We start from the raw sequence: 15,822 nt of genomic DNA on the forward strand, positions 1-15,822 counted from the left end.
ACCCAAGGAGCGACCGTTTTTTGGGGGGGTCGCATCCCTGAGCGAAACCGAAAACGCAGCTTGCAGAACAACATCACATCGGTTCCAGATGTTTTCTCAGCCCTTTCCAGATGTGCTTGGAGTCCTCTGTTTTTGTGTCTTTACAGGTACTGAGGACACCTCTGGATTGCTTGGGGACAGATGTGTTTCCCCCATAGGAGGTAACACTGGAGCTGTAGTCACATTACCTCAGTCACATAACAGCCAAACTATTTCTCCTCCTTTTTGTTTTGCTTTTCCCTCTGTAAACACCACCAAGTGAAGACATGGTGTAGTTTTTTGGGGGAAAACAAGACGATGCACTGCAAGTTGAAGTTACTGTGACATGTTAAGATACCAAAAACATAAGACACATATCTCATAAACATTATAAATGAAGGATCTTCTCGGGTGTGTGTTCTTGTGGGCATCTCCTGACAGTGTAAACAGCTTGTCCCGGTGCGTAAAAGTGCAACTTTGGAGACGCTTTTTAATAACGCAGATGTCCATCGGAATGCATCCAAAAAGGAAAAAGAAAAACGCGAGTGGAAAAGTTTTACACTTACCGGTGTCGAAAACACTAAAAGCAGCAGAGGAGATAGCACCAGCGAGAAGAAGAAGAGCAGATGTGACCGTCCAGGAATCCATCGTGTGGTTAAAGAGTCTGAGCTGGCTCTCAGGTGAAGCAGCCAGACGGACGGATGCGCGGAGCTGCTGGACTGGACTGACTGACTGACTGACTGACTGACTGACTGACTGACTGACTGTCCAGGTCTGTGCAGGAGTCGCTCCTAAGTCCCTGAACTTCAAGGCAGGTCCCACAGCCACTACTACACTGACACCACACAGACGGGAACAGATAGTAGAACGCAGGGATCCTATTTCCAACCCATGTGACAGGAAACAGGGGCCAATAGATTCAACCTGCATCGCTGGGGAAGCAGCAGAAAGAAGGAGGAGGAGGAGGAGGAGGAGGAGGAGGAGGAGAGAGGGTGGTGCTGCTGGGGTTGGAGGCTGGACTCAGTGGTGCAATAACCAGCAGGTTAATGAAGTATAAACTGATTGTGGAATATCATTCCAGGACTATTCCAGATGGTAATAAGAACTAACTTTAAGCACCATGCGTACCATTGTGCATTTACTATTAGGTCCTTGTATTAAAAGGTGGAGGAGTGATGCTGCAGGAGGTCAGACAGTAAGTGTGACAGTCCACTGGTGGCAGGGGCGTAGATAAAGACAGGGTCAGAAGTGAGGGTGCACTGGGGCCCCTGGAGTGGAGGGGCACTTAGAGAGAGTAGTCTCTCTAAAATTGTATTGTACTGGATGGAGAAAGGGCTCAGATTGCCACCTCGTAAATATGTAAATTATTTATTTTGAGGGGCAAACTTGTTGAAAGCAATCTATGGCAAATGCTTAAAAAATGCTTAAAATGTGCTTATTGTAAATAAACTATACATACATTATTACAATATCATATTGTATATGGGTTAAGGTTATATTTTTGTCACGTATTGATATGCAAAGAGGATTTCTGGGTAATATGTATCTTGATGTTGTCCAATGTCAAGTCTCTAATTGATCATGTGACGAGACGATACCATTATATGGTGGCTAGTTTAAAAAAATCAAAAATCTGTCGAGACTGACGAGCTGAGCACATCTGCAGGCTGAGCCATTCGAACACAAAAGAGACGCAAAAGAAAAGACGGAAGGCAGCAGAGCTCCCTAAATTACATTCTTTTGGCTTTTTCATAAACAGTTGCCAGCCAACGGTGTGTGTGCTTCATAACTAGTGACTAGCGTGCACTAGGGCCGGCCTGACGACCTTACGGCACCGTCTGGTGGGCTGTATGCGGGAGTATTGTCTTGGTTTTTATGTTGGGGTCTAAATCTAATCTGTACAGTACTCAATACTCAAATGCACACAAATGCGAGTCAAAGGCAATATGTCATTTTCATAGCTTTATTGTGGAAGAGGGGGGAGAGGTGAGGGAGAAGGATTTTCACATGATCCTGGTTACGCAGATGTTACAGTTAAGTAATCCTGTTGCTTAATACTATAAAGATGAATTAGGACGTGGATGAGGTTGGGTAAAATGACTATACTTGTTCAGTATTTCAAGAACAATTTTTTTTGTTTTCCTGCAGCTGGAGTTGTGATCAAAGAAACTTGACATTTATGTGTTTTGTTTTTTTTACTTTTATTTGTCTGCCTAACATTTCAATAAATAGAAGCGAGTCCCTGGGCACATGTTTGGGGAATCACAAGACTTTTTGGTGCTAGTTTTAGTTGTTGACGTCCACAGTCCGTTATCATTCTAATCCACATAACTGATAAAAAAAACAAACGAGCAGATTATGTTTAAATTTCAGCTACAGATAAATATTAATGTTCTTTCTTAAGAAAACTCAATAAATTAGAAAATTAACCAGAATGTGGAAAAATAAATATATTAATTGTATTACTTGGATGATTTTCCCTTCAGATGTGTCCATTAAAGCTTTTCTTATCTTACTCACTGGCTAGAAACAGGTGCACGGTGTGTGTGTGTGTGTGTGTGTGTGTGTGTGTGTGTGTGTGTGTGTGTGTGTGTGTGTGTGTGTGTGTGTGTGTGTGTGTGTGTGTGTGTAAGCCCACTGACAGTGCTTCTCACCTCTTTGACATTTCCCACTCTGGCGGTCTCATCTTAAGTGTGAAACAGCACCCTCGTGTGTTTCCCTGCGAGCATCATGCAGCACCATGAAGAAGAGTCCACAGCCAGTTAGCCTAAAAATAGAAAATCCAGTATGAGCTCACCACTCTTGAGGAAAAAAGAAGGCCCAACATTTATTTTTGCCAAAACCAACGGGGTGGAGATGGGGAGCACTGGGAAAGTAATCTAGCATGACGTGTGCCCTCTTCAGAGACGTAACTGTGTGGCCTACAGATGCTGGATGGTTCAAAACTGTTCTTACATTACAGCGAAAAATCATTTGAGAGAAAGAGATTCATTATAATTTAACCATACTGACAGTTTACTGAGACTTCTAACCTAAAGTCGTAGGTAACTCTGACGTTATGTGCATTACATATCCCATTAAATATATTGCCTATAACTAAGTATACTTATACTCAATTACTGTACTTAAGTACAATTTTGAGGGACTTTACATTTTCTTTTTCTGTTACTTTATTTTTCTTTTCCACTACCTTTCAGATGAAATATTTGGCAGTTAAAGTACTTTGCAACTCATGATTTCACATACAAAACATATAATACATTTGAAAAATATTATCAATTTCTGTATATTAAACTACCTATCAGTATATAAAGTAGATCAAATGAATGTGAATAAGCTACAACATATATATGTTTCTGACACATTTGTGCATCAGTATACTTTGGTACTATTACTTATCTAATATTTGATATTATAACAGGATACATACTTTTATTTTTGTTTCTTAAAGTACATTTGGCTCCCCCATAGATAGAAATACATCTTTAGATCTATGGGGGAGACACAACATATGAATTATTATTTGAACATTGACTAAAGCCAAGTTTAAAATTATTATTTCATTGTATTGACAGATTATTACAGAGGGAATCTCTTTTTATCACTCCATAAATCATAAAACACTTTCAACAGCCATAAAAAAACAAAACGTTTTAGTTTATTAAAATGAAATGTTGTCTAAATCAGGCTTTGAATGATGTATGAACAGACCCCTCAGTGAAAACCTTGAGAATATAGATGGGAATGAAACTGGAACGTTTTGTGTGTGTGAGTGCTACTGAAGTGGAGATCTCAGGCTCAGAGTCTGAGAAAAAAAAACAAATTTTGAGAAAAAAACCCCTCTAAAGATATTTAACACAATTATTGTAACGGATCGATATCACCATGAAAAATCCCCTTACAAGTTTTCTGAAATGTTAGGTTTAGATATGCAAATGAGGCAATATCTAATGGTTACTTTTGGTGAATTTGGGAGAAATCGACAGGTCAATTAGACAAAGTCGTAAAATAAACACCTAAATGTGTTAAGAAACATAAAGAATAGTCAGAAAGAAGATATGTTATGGAAACAGAATAGCACAAACTCTCAGATTTGATCAGTGAATAAAAAAGAACTGTGATTTGCCTGTAGGACTTAACGTTGCTGCCCTATGCTAATTTATTAATTCATTGACTTATATTTGGGTTCAAAACTAAAGACATTCAAACATCCTATTGCTTTAGTCAACCCAGAGGTTTGCACATTAAAGCCTAACCCAACACTTACTTCAATGGTGGACTTTTGGTGTTAAGACAATACATCATTATATTAACTCATCAAATACATGAAATCCGTAACATCAACTATCTAGTGACAATAAATTATCTTATAGATTTTTAAATATTTTTAATGCAGCACTACTTGTTTAGTAATTTTACTTTAAGGTAATGCTACTTTTACCTGAATACTTCTTCCACCACAGTATCCTATATATTGCTAGCATTATTTAGCATTTGACATGTTTTGAGTGTGTGCTCATACAAAGAAGTCTCAGTGCCCTCAGACTGAATAATTAACTATATGACCATTAACACTGAATTGGAGTCCTGTTATTACATCCCATCTTCCCGGAATGGTATTAGTCTGTTATGCTTTGTCTTCTATGTGTGTGTGTGTGTGTGTGTGTGTGTGTGTGTGTGTGTGTGTGTGTGTGAGATCACATGTTGGGCATGTCTACACACGCTGCCTGGCCACATTCCTTGTGGTCTGCTGGAGTTACTGTAATTCTTCTCTGTCTTTTTGCGCTCTCCTTATAAAACTTGACACTTCCACACACAAAAATTCCCCCCAAAAAAAAAAAAAAAAATCTGCATTTTTAGACTACACTGCTTTTCATTGGGTTGAGAACGTCAGATAACGAGTATCCAGAGATCCTCCTCCACGTGTGGACTATGTCTAACCATAAGCACGGATGGATGCGGCAGGCGAGCAGCTGAGCCCTTTGCCCTGCCGGTGTGTCCTGCCTGCTTTGTTATGCAAGACGGAGGGTGGAGGTCACAGCCAGAATAATCCACAGAGATGTATTGGAAAGTACTCGGGCATCCCTGACCTGCCAGCCAATGGGATGTTATGCATAGCTGAATTAGAAGTTGGCCCCGATCATTTGAATTCACAAATTCAGGAGCCAAGACTATGTCATGTCCTTGTTTTCTCTCTTGGGTAAGCACGAGCGCCTGGCCCTGAATATTTAATGCCAAATTTTACGGAAAAAACTACGTCTCTCCCTCTGCGCTTGGCTCTCTCTTTCCTTCTTGGCAATCCGAGAGAATCTTTGGTTGCATTGTACCTGAAGCTCTCGAATCCTTTGTCACAAGCCATCTCATTTCGGTCTCATCTGAAAGAGAGGTACAACATTGCGAGGGTCAATTCACTCAGATTACAAAAAGAGAAACTTTTCCTGTAATGGTATCAAACCGCACAGCTAGTTTTTGTGTTTCTTATTCCAGGATTGGAGTCTTTGACATTTCAGTAGCCACTTCAATACAATAAAAGGTGAATGGAAATTAATTTGTGGCGCTCACAGCATTAAAAGCGACATTTAACAGCGGAGTGCCTTTCCAGAAGCAGTAATTCACAGACCTCACTGAGAGCAGTGTATCCAACTACTTTGATAATCAATGAATTTGATTGAATTACAAACTTGAGTACTCAAATATGATGGTTTGATGCTTTTCTTTGTTACATGAAAGTAGACTGAATATCTTTGGGTTTTCGAACTGTTGGTCTGAAAAACAACAACGGCGTGAATAACTCAATTTGGGCTCTGAGAAATTGTGGTCTCACTACTTGCTGACATTCTACAGACAAAACAATTCCTCAATTAATCAAAAAAGGAGAAAATGGAAGACTTATCAGTAATTGAATCATAAACATCACTGTTGCAGCTTGAGTGAGAAGTAGTTCAAATGAAAACTGATCACGGTCCATTAGTCTGTGGTTTATCCAGTGAAACCAGCATGTTGTTTCTGGAAAGACTCCGCAACGCTTTCAGCTTTTTCCAATAGCAGAAAGCTCAGACCGATATCTTAAAAGGTAACAAATCAAAATTCAGAGCATTAGTTTTGTAAATATATAATAAGTTAATGTCTGTCTGAAGAGAGAATAAAGACACTCTTCCTCTGTGTGTTTTGTTATCCAAGATTTTCTTTTCTTTGTTTAAGTAGCTGTGAGGGCCTGAGTGTGTGTGTGTGTGTGTGTGTGTGTGTGTGTGTGTGTGTGTGTGTGTGTGTGTGTGTGTGTGTGTGTGTGTGTGTGTGTGTGTGTGTGTGTGCCCCACTGGCTAACAAATCTCTGCACTGTGCTCAAACACCGCCCAAACCATCCGGTTCCCCCTCAAGTAAACACTGTTAGCTCTGTCAGCACTGTTGCTGTTATTTGCACTGTTAGCACTGTTAGCACTGTTAGCCTCTAGCCGCCAGCTCACCCGTTGCCATGTTCAGAGCCATCTGGAAGCAAACCCTTATATACTCTGAATTTGGAATTCAGGGCCTTCAAAACCTGAGCACATGAAACAAATCCAAGTGTTCAAATATGTTCCGATCCGTTCAAACTAGTATGCTGAAAATTTGCTTCTGAGGCTTCATTTAGGTGAAGAACCTGACAAGAAGGAGGATGCAGATTTCTTTTCTCCCTCTTTTGGACAATGATCCGGACAACTGTTTGTTGTCCGGATCATTGTCCCTCAGTGCCCGAAATAATCTATGCCGTCGCTCGCTTGCATTACATTAATTAAAAACAAAACACGCTTGCGCCACACATTGATGCACAACTTCTCGCGTCTACTCCTAATGGCTGACACAGTGAGTCAACGCGCGATTACTCAACCGAAGCATCTGGTTGTTGTCTGAAGTCTGTTCGACCCGGCCAACCACCCCTACGCGGCCACATCACTGTCTATATGATCCACATCATTAGCGGTTGCACACAGAACACAACGCACATTATGGTGTCACTCTCTGACCCCAGCAAAGCTTTGTTGAGGTGGGCTCCCCTTGACAAATGGCTGCCTCTGGCCCTATCTGCAGCAGCTACAACCCCCCAACCACCATCTTCTCTCAACTCCTATCCCCTACACACACACACACACACACACACACACACACACACACACACACACACACACACACACACACACACACACACACACACACACACACCTGTGCAGGCCCTTGAGCTTAGCCGTGTTCAAAGCCAAGATAAAAGCTAACGTTTACACCCAGCAACCTGCACGTAACCAGCAGCTGCTGCAGCACCACAACCCCCTCCTCCTCCTCCTCCTCCTCCTCCTCCTCCTCCACCTCCGCCTCTCTTCGCTGACACACACACAGCAGTCATCCGTCTTGCTCGGCCTCCCGGGTCTCTAATTAGGCTCCGGGTGGGTGACACCCTCTGGAATGTTTATTGTAACATTGCTCAGCCTTTATCTCCTTTAAAAGGGACACAAAACGAGAAGGAGAAATAATAGAAAGCAGGCAGAGGAAGCATGAGATGTGGATGGAACATGTGGTTTTTATCAGGACCAAATTACTGTAAATAAGTTCATTACAGTTTTGGGTCTCGTTGTAATATTTTGTGCTTTTTTTCTATCAGTTTTGGTTACATTGTACCCTACAACGTAATTGGAGGTTAATATGGAAGTTATCTAGTTGGTGGTTAGAGTAAAAATGTGTCTATAAAAATCCTGCATCACACAGTGCGCACACTGTGACTACGTTCAAAAGTTGAAGTTGAACCTCAGTTCAAATCTTGTCTGTAAACTGTGATGGATGTTTACAACAGAGAGATTGAGTAGTAGGTTTACTGTTTGCCTCTGTTATCTCTTCCAGGCTAACCTGGGGGTTTGTTCAAAACATGTCTGACTGCTCGTGTTTCATTTGTTTTTAGCAATGTCACCATGCTCTGCGGGCTAAGCAGGTAACTGCAGGTGAGTTAAAAATCCTAAATTGTATAAGAAATGGATGCAGTGGCGGTGACATCACCCATTGGTTTGTGGACTGGGGTTTTGAAGCCTTGAGTTTGGCATTTTGGCCATCGCCATCTTGGATTTTTTGTAACCAGTGAACGGTAGTAACCATATTTGGACTGCAGAGGAGTGACACTGTGGTAGAGACGTTGTACACAGCTCTGTAAGTGATAATCACAAGGTAGCCACGCCCTAAAACATACTCCACTTTATGGTCTATTTGACTCTAAATGGGACCATAATTTACTAAATGAAAATCATTTCGTATTGAAGACAAATAGAATCTAGCGATTAAGACCAATAACTCATGTTTCAAGTGAGAAGTAAGGTCATTTTCTCATAGACTTCTACACAATCAGACTTCTTTTTGCAACCGGAGTAGTCGCCCCCTGATGGCCATTAGAAAGAATGCAAGTTTAAGACACTTCCGCATTGGCTTTACTGATGATGCCACGATGATGATGGCCAATAAGTCCCAAACTGTAACGATTTATTCTATTGATTATAACTGTATGATCCTTTTATACTAGCACAGTTAAGCCCATAACTTGATATAGAATGAAGAAACATGAATAAAGAAACATTAAACTCTCATCCTTTAAGATGACGGCCTGCATGAGTTGATGTGATTACCTTGCATTGTTTGTTTTGTTTCTCCAGTTTGAACAGAGGAGAAGAGGAAGAGTAAACTTTTGAGCACCAGATGAGAATGGCTGGTAAAACATCAACTCAGCAGCCATCTTTTAACCACAGAGGACGCCAGCTATTCATGTTTCTCGCGCCTTGGCCACCAGCCTCGAAAGAGCAAAAAATACCAAGAAGCCTCAAAAGTTCCAAAACCAAACCAAAAAAACAAACTTTAAGCATCTCGGTCCTCGTAAACCAGAGCCTAGTTTCTGCGTAAGTGAACATTCCATTTTTGGGAAATCCTATAAACGTGACTGATTTATTGGGTGATGCAGTAAAATGTATTTGGATCAGGTTGGCAGCAGTAGCAGTAGTGCTGAGAAACGGAAAGATGACATATTGGCTGTTATTTAATCAATTAGCTTTAATTTTGAATAACATATTTAAACTACAATAGGTTATTCTACTAAGAAGGAATATCACATATGAAAAAACAACCAAAAAAGTGGCATATCACACTGTTGAAAATTGTAGTCTGATCCTTGCTTCACTGTCTGAAAGACTGTATAACTTAAATTTCCTGATGCTTGTGATTGATGTAATAGAACAAATAAGATTTGCCCTTTACTGCAACAAAGATAAGGACATCACCATCACCCTTCTTCCAAGTCAGAAATATCTTTGCGTTAACTCATCACAGTCCAGGTAAAGAGCCACAAGTCAGAGAACTTCCCACCGTGAAACAATGACCCCAACCAGTGCCAGTTTTGTGGGAATCGTCCTGAGATGGCTTTTAGTTGTGGGCTGACAAAGACACCACATTTGAAAAATTAGCTGCTATCGGTAAAGCATCGGAGCTATTTCGTGTTGGAGAACAACGTGGAAAACAAGACACAAATGTGGACTCAAAACAAGTTTTCGAATTTGGGCTGCAATAAAAGATTCTGAATATATACTTGGGAATGGATGGCTCTGGAAAATACTGGGAAACCTTGTTTTGCTGAAACAGAACAAATACAATTATAATGTGTCCTTTACATTCGCGAGTGGTGCGTTTTCTTTTGAGAGTTTTTTGAGCCTCGGCTTCAAAGAGTTGAAGAAAGTGGTCACCACACTGAGTCAACTTCAATCCAAATGCTTTTTTTTTTGGGAACAAACAACTCCAGGCGGTTTGAGCTTTGTGGGGTATATTGGGGCCAGACTTGTTTTTACACTCCCCACCCATGTCAAACTCGACAACATTGCAAACATCCTCTGATGGACGTCTTTTTTGGCTTCCTCCATTGAGGGAATGCAATGTGAAAACCACAACGTGCCATATGCAAAGTGTAAACTGCTGATGAGGAACACATTTGGGGATGCAAACTTTGGTATGGCTACATTGTTTACAAGAGCCGAACGAAAAGATGAAAAGCGCCTTGACGTCATGTTTCTTTTCAGCAGCTAAACAGTCCCATAGTGTCACATGTCGGTGGTAACTAAATCCATGATCCGATTTCCAGGCCACAGGATCCAGGAAGAAAATGTATATTTGCAGGTTTATGGTTCCAAGCTGTGAACAAGGCGATCCCCTGCACAGTTGCTGCTAATACACCACGTTGGGCTGATGCCTGGCTCGTCTCCCACTACATCTCAATCCCAATTATGACATGAAACTAGTCGGTGGAGGCTGTGTCCTCCATGCAATCTTCTAAAACTCAATTCAGAAAGCATGACAAATCCTTGGCAGCAAATCATACTGAAACTGAAGGAAAAGCAAGTTGGAAGATTTCAGTTTGCATCCAGAGGATTACACAGTCAGACACTTCACAGGAGTAGCAGCAAGAGATTACTGCAGTCTCTATTTGAATTGCCTAAATTAGACTGTGTTTCATTCGTAATCAGTGCACTTCAGAGGTGTATATCATGTACGCTGACAAAAAAAATAGTAAGGTGAAATTCAGCAATCTAAAATTCTCAAAAGCACTAAATCCCCACATTTGAGAAACTGTAACCAGCGAATGTTGAAACGATTAATTGATCGAAATAGTTGCCTATTCATTTTCTGGAAAAGATTACGATGCTAGTTCTAATACCAGTGCCCTTTAAGATACCGATACCAACTGCGGACAATCCTCCGAATGGGTTCTAGCTTCTGCAGCAGTGGGCCAATCACACATCACATTAACTCGAAGAACGCATGTGGTGATTGGCTGCCAGCAAAACCATACAAATAGCAATTTTGGGGGCACAAAAAAGGATCCATTGCAACCATTGTTTGACTGGAAAAGTTTCTTTACTACCTGGTACTATGTTAATTCAGTCACTAGCTTAAAAGGTATTAGGTTTAGTGAGCAAAGAAAGAGTACAGTGCTGTATGTAAAGCATGTTGGCAATTTGTAGTAATTACTGCTTGAGCACTGTCTAGCAGTTCAGAAGCCACTCTGAAGGACAGGACTGAAACAAAGTGAAACTCCTCTTCCCTCCCTCATAAATGTGAATAACAAGAAATGAACCTGATGTTGCTGTGGCTGTTGTGTTTTCTCAATTAGCACAGGGGACAGGGACGGGGACATGCATACTTATGAGATCTTCAACCTTGTGGGTTCAGACGTGCTTAGGAAGAGACATCACATGATGAATCAGGGTGTTGAGAATTCATAATAAGCCTGAGAGAGAAAAATAGAGGACCTTCAATGCCCCTGCGATATGAATCGCTCATCCACAAGCAGGTATATGCACGGGCACACACTGAGAAGAACACACCGAGATACAACGAACAAGTGTGTCTAGACAGTAAACAATACCTTCCTCAAGGGCCTAAGAATGTGGGCTAACTAGATACAAAACTGAGTGTAGAAGTCTTGAAAGTGACTCTACAAAAACAATTGTGAGTTTGTCATCTCATGCACTCATATTAAAATAAATAGGATGTAAACTGAGCAGACTACCATTCTGCTCGCACCAAATGAATGTGGAAAAAGCACTGCATGTTGCAATGACTGAAAATTAAGATGTTCTTCATTGAGGCACTGATGTCAGTAAAAATAAAAGATGAGATGGAGGAGAGTCCGGGCTTGTACCACCTGATATGACTTCATTTGAAAGGTGTCACTACGACTGCAGGGTTTCAGACTGTATCCACACCCACACACTGACAACCACAAACAAATCCAAAGATGAAACTCCACGTACACAGAGCAGAGATTTAATTCCTTCTTTATCATATCTGTGCATCGGACAAGTTCCACAGTGCATGATAAGGAGAAAAGGGTGGGGGGTGGGGGGGCCGCACAAATCAAGCTTAGATGAAAATGTGCCCCTTTGAAGTCGCCTTTCTTCTTGGAGCTAGCTTTGGCGTAACGCGGCTTGTTAAGAAGATCATTAAGCGTAATGGTTGGGGAGGATTGCAGAGCTTTATCTCTGATGGCAAGAACAAAGTGCTTGATGATCCTCGGGGATTCTGGGGCTGGATTTGATGGGAATTCCCATGCCTGCTGGGGCAGTTCACTTATGCTAACAGACAGGTGCTATCATAAATCTAGCGTCAAGGGAATTACTCATAAGGTATATGGGGATAAAGTTTTCCTTTGACAGATTACATCTAGTGATTGAAGGTTCTCCTTTGACAGATTACATCTAGTGATTGAAGGTTCTCCTTTGAAAAGACGCCATGTTAATGTCTGGCAATTTATGTGACAATAAATTAATGACGTGAGAAAATACACATCTAACTAGAAAGGTGCAGATCTCCTCAGGTGTGTCTGCAACGACCACTGCTGTATTGTGAGACTGAATTAATAAAACCCACAACTGGCTAACCTCCTGTCTAGAAATCATTGTGCTGTAAGGCGTCGTAAAACACACTTCATTCAAACTCAAAAGCAAGCGGAGATGTGTGCCGGTATTCGGCTCAAATGTGACACATAAGTCACTTCATACAATCTTGCCAAAAACATAATTACGCTGTCTGCACACTTATAGTACTGGTGGTTGCGTTACCTGTTAGCCTAACCCAGAATCTATTCCGTTAACTGTCAGCCAAACGACTCACAGTCAACGGCAGTACAAAACCGTCAATAACAAATGAATTGAGAAAGTGCGAGTCACCCCAAGCAGAATGGGAGATTAGCTGCGGACAGACACAGAGTTGCACGCTCACTCACGAACGCACTGGATGGATTGCATGATCTCCCTGGCTGGGATAGTTATTATCGAAAAAAAAATATATTTTTTAAAACCTGTTGCTGAAAATGCAAGAGATCGTACTGACTAAATGAAAGACCACACAGAAATAAAACATGTGGCCTCTAAATTGGATCTGATTGAAGCAGATGAAACTAAATCACAAGGGCTGCAGGTTGGGTCAACTTTAGAAAATAAATAAATAAAGGGCTTAGGAGAGCAGTGAAGCAGGGTCACAGGGATTTGTGTTTGTCAGGAATTAACTCCTTCAAAGGGAAACAAACAACCACTACGGAACACAACTTCATCTTTGCATGCTGAGAAGAAGTGCCATGATGCACATATTTATTCATGAGAGCACTTGATCTGTGCATAAAAAGCTTTTGAAATTGGTTTGTATTCCTTTCAGTTAGAAAATCAGAGGGGAATGTTTGAGGATTATCGCCACTAAAATGATTTCTCAGGATGAGAATGAGCTTTGAAAATATTTCCCCTCTAGGCAAGTAAAAGCGGAACGCTAACAATTCTTTATTTATTTTCTCCCCTCACTTCGCTTTTGTCCGTGCACTGCACTGCTTTGCATTTGAATCACTCCAAATCGGGAAAATCGCTTCCACCCTGTTCTCGTGTTTATGAAAACACAAGTTTCCAAGAGCCTGCAATGAATTTATATTTGGTCCAAGCTACGTAGTGCATCTCACTCCCCTGGCAATGTGCCCCTCCACAAGCTTTCCATGGAGGTTTGTCTCCCCGGTTTCCAAACTCCCGACTGATTGATTTGCTCTTTAATGGCTTCCTGTGTTGGGCATGGTCTAGGACGAACATCTGTAAGGGTTGGATTGGGCATGCTGGGTCTGTTTTGCTCTGCTACGCTCATCTGTGGTGTAGTAAAGTGAGGTATCTGCCTTTTCTGTGGCCTGGGAGAGTGACGTGCTCCATTATAAAAAGAACTGACTCCAATGAAAAATGAGCCTCGGGTCCTAACGGCCGCTGGTCGCTGAGTGGATTACATTGCCTCGGGGGATAAAGTTCAGCCTCTGATGTTGACGACTGAAACGGGGGAACACTAGTAGCTGGCCTGGGAGTGATAAAGTTATACTGAGTGTTTATGTCAGGAGCAGTTAGTGTTTGAAGGGCAACTTCAATGAGTCCTCAAACCAGCTGAGGTTCAGCTTCGGGTCGCACAGTGGACTTCAGTGTGCTCGGTTTGCCAATAGAGCTCAACAGTGACCGCGCACTTTATGAACGCCAACGGTCCCAGAAGAGAATTTCCCATCCATTCAGTCCATTGATGTTTCAGAAATTCCTTATAGAAGGAGTTTTAAGCATGGAACCAAGCGAAGCGACAACGAGATGAATGGTGACAATAAAACATTTGAGAAAAGAAAAAACAACAATTGGAAAAATGAAAAAAAAGAGGTGGTTTCCTACAAGACTGTGTACACAAACATTTTAAGAGTGGAGTAATAACTAATCCCATAAACATTGCGAATGTGGACTTGCCACCTCTGAAAACACTCAATACCAAGTTCTGGCTTTCAGAAGCGGTTGAACTATTTTTGTAGTATAAGAGAAAGTTTCCCAAAAAGCCGCAATGTTGGTTCGTTTGAAATCCGGAAGAAGACCCTTGAACAGAAGTTGTGGAGACGTACCTCTTCACCACGTCAATAGTGTGTGAGTGCTGAAAAAGTAAAGACAAGCTCAACTTTGATTTGTAACCCGTCACGCAGCGCAGGATGTCAGTTTGTAGCTTCATGTCATCGGCCGTTGTAAATGACTAAATGACGTGTCGCTCATAGTGTGAACACAGTACGAGCCATTTGCAGTACATTTCCATTGTGCGTAGTGAAGTGCTTCTCCATGACATTGCAAATAAAACATGGTTGATATCCTACTAATTAGTGGCTTCTACAGGAGCATTGTTTCTATAGCAACAGCTCTGAACTGATCGGTTATGCTTCTTAATATTCCAATAAATTAAGCTTGTAAATATTTTGAATTCTGAGAGTGACGTGCAATGAAGCATATCTCAGGAAATTGGAAAAAGACAATGCAAGAAGTTTAATAATGGCAAAATGAACTCATAGAATGCATATCATTGAGGATATATTAGAAATGTAGAATCTTAGAAAGCTCTCAAATTATTTTATTTTATCTTCATAATGTAACTATCTAATTTACCCTTTTTTTCCTGTTTCTCATTGTATTGGCAAAATGTTTGCAAACGTATGAATATAATTATGTACATATTTCTGCTGTATATTGACATGTACAAGATATTTATATTTTCTGTCTTTGATTTGATTTTGGCTTTTGTATGTCGCAAGCTTTTGACCATCAGTGAAAGAAGTTATTTTGATTTATTCTCTAATAGCACATCTATTTTAGGATTGTCCTATGTTTGCCAAGCAGAAAATATTAAAATACAACAAAGTTCTGAAAAAAAAAGAAAAAAGATCTGTGTTTTTTATCTACCTTAGAATCAACTGACTTTACTCAAAAAAACTCCTCAGAATTAAGTGTTAAGTGTTGCCAGTAACAAAACTCTGTGTTTGGGCAAACACCTTAATCCCGAAATCCATCTTTATTTCAACCTACGCCTTAAAATTAGGAGTTAACATCAGAAGACGCTGCTTAACCATGAGGTATTAGGTGGTAAGGGACAAAGCACACCTGCAAAGCTGCAGCTGACATAAATTTAAAAGAAATTATAAACACACCCAAAACAAAAGCCTCATCCAAAAACCACTTCAGAAGCCTTTCTTCATAATCCAGGGATGTGGAGCAGATCTGAGAAAATGGGAAAAGTCCCACGTGAAAGCAACATGCTTCCACAGAACACAGTAGTATTTACTTCTGTTTGAATCTGAGCGAACTAATTACGCCGGGTTGTCGGGATGGTGAGCGAGCTTAAACATTCGGGTTTGGAACAGGCCCCCACAGAGAAAAAAACCCTCTACTTTCATCTTTTTCGCAATTAATCAGCATCCGAACTCTGCAAAGAGACGCA

At 40.9% G+C, this 15,822-nt stretch overlaps 1 protein-coding gene across 1 annotated transcript in view; it reads right to left on the reverse strand.

The window, feature by feature from the left end:
* kremen1 (kringle containing transmembrane protein 1) overlaps positions 1 to 666 on the reverse strand; it is a 57,687-nt gene extending 57,021 nt beyond the window's left edge. Inside the window, exon 1 of the mRNA XM_054610180.1 lies at positions 585 to 666. Within this exon, the coding sequence (XP_054466155.1) occupies positions 585 to 666 (82 nt within the window). The remainder of the gene's footprint in view (positions 1 to 584) is intronic.
* Positions 667 to 15,822: the final 15,156 nt, after the last annotated feature.

The sequence above is a fragment of the Anoplopoma fimbria genome, chromosome 13 (assembly GCF_027596085.1).
Source record: "Anoplopoma fimbria isolate UVic2021 breed Golden Eagle Sablefish chromosome 13, Afim_UVic_2022, whole genome shotgun sequence".
In the NCBI taxonomy this organism is placed as follows: domain Eukaryota; kingdom Metazoa; phylum Chordata; class Actinopteri; order Perciformes; family Anoplopomatidae; genus Anoplopoma; species Anoplopoma fimbria.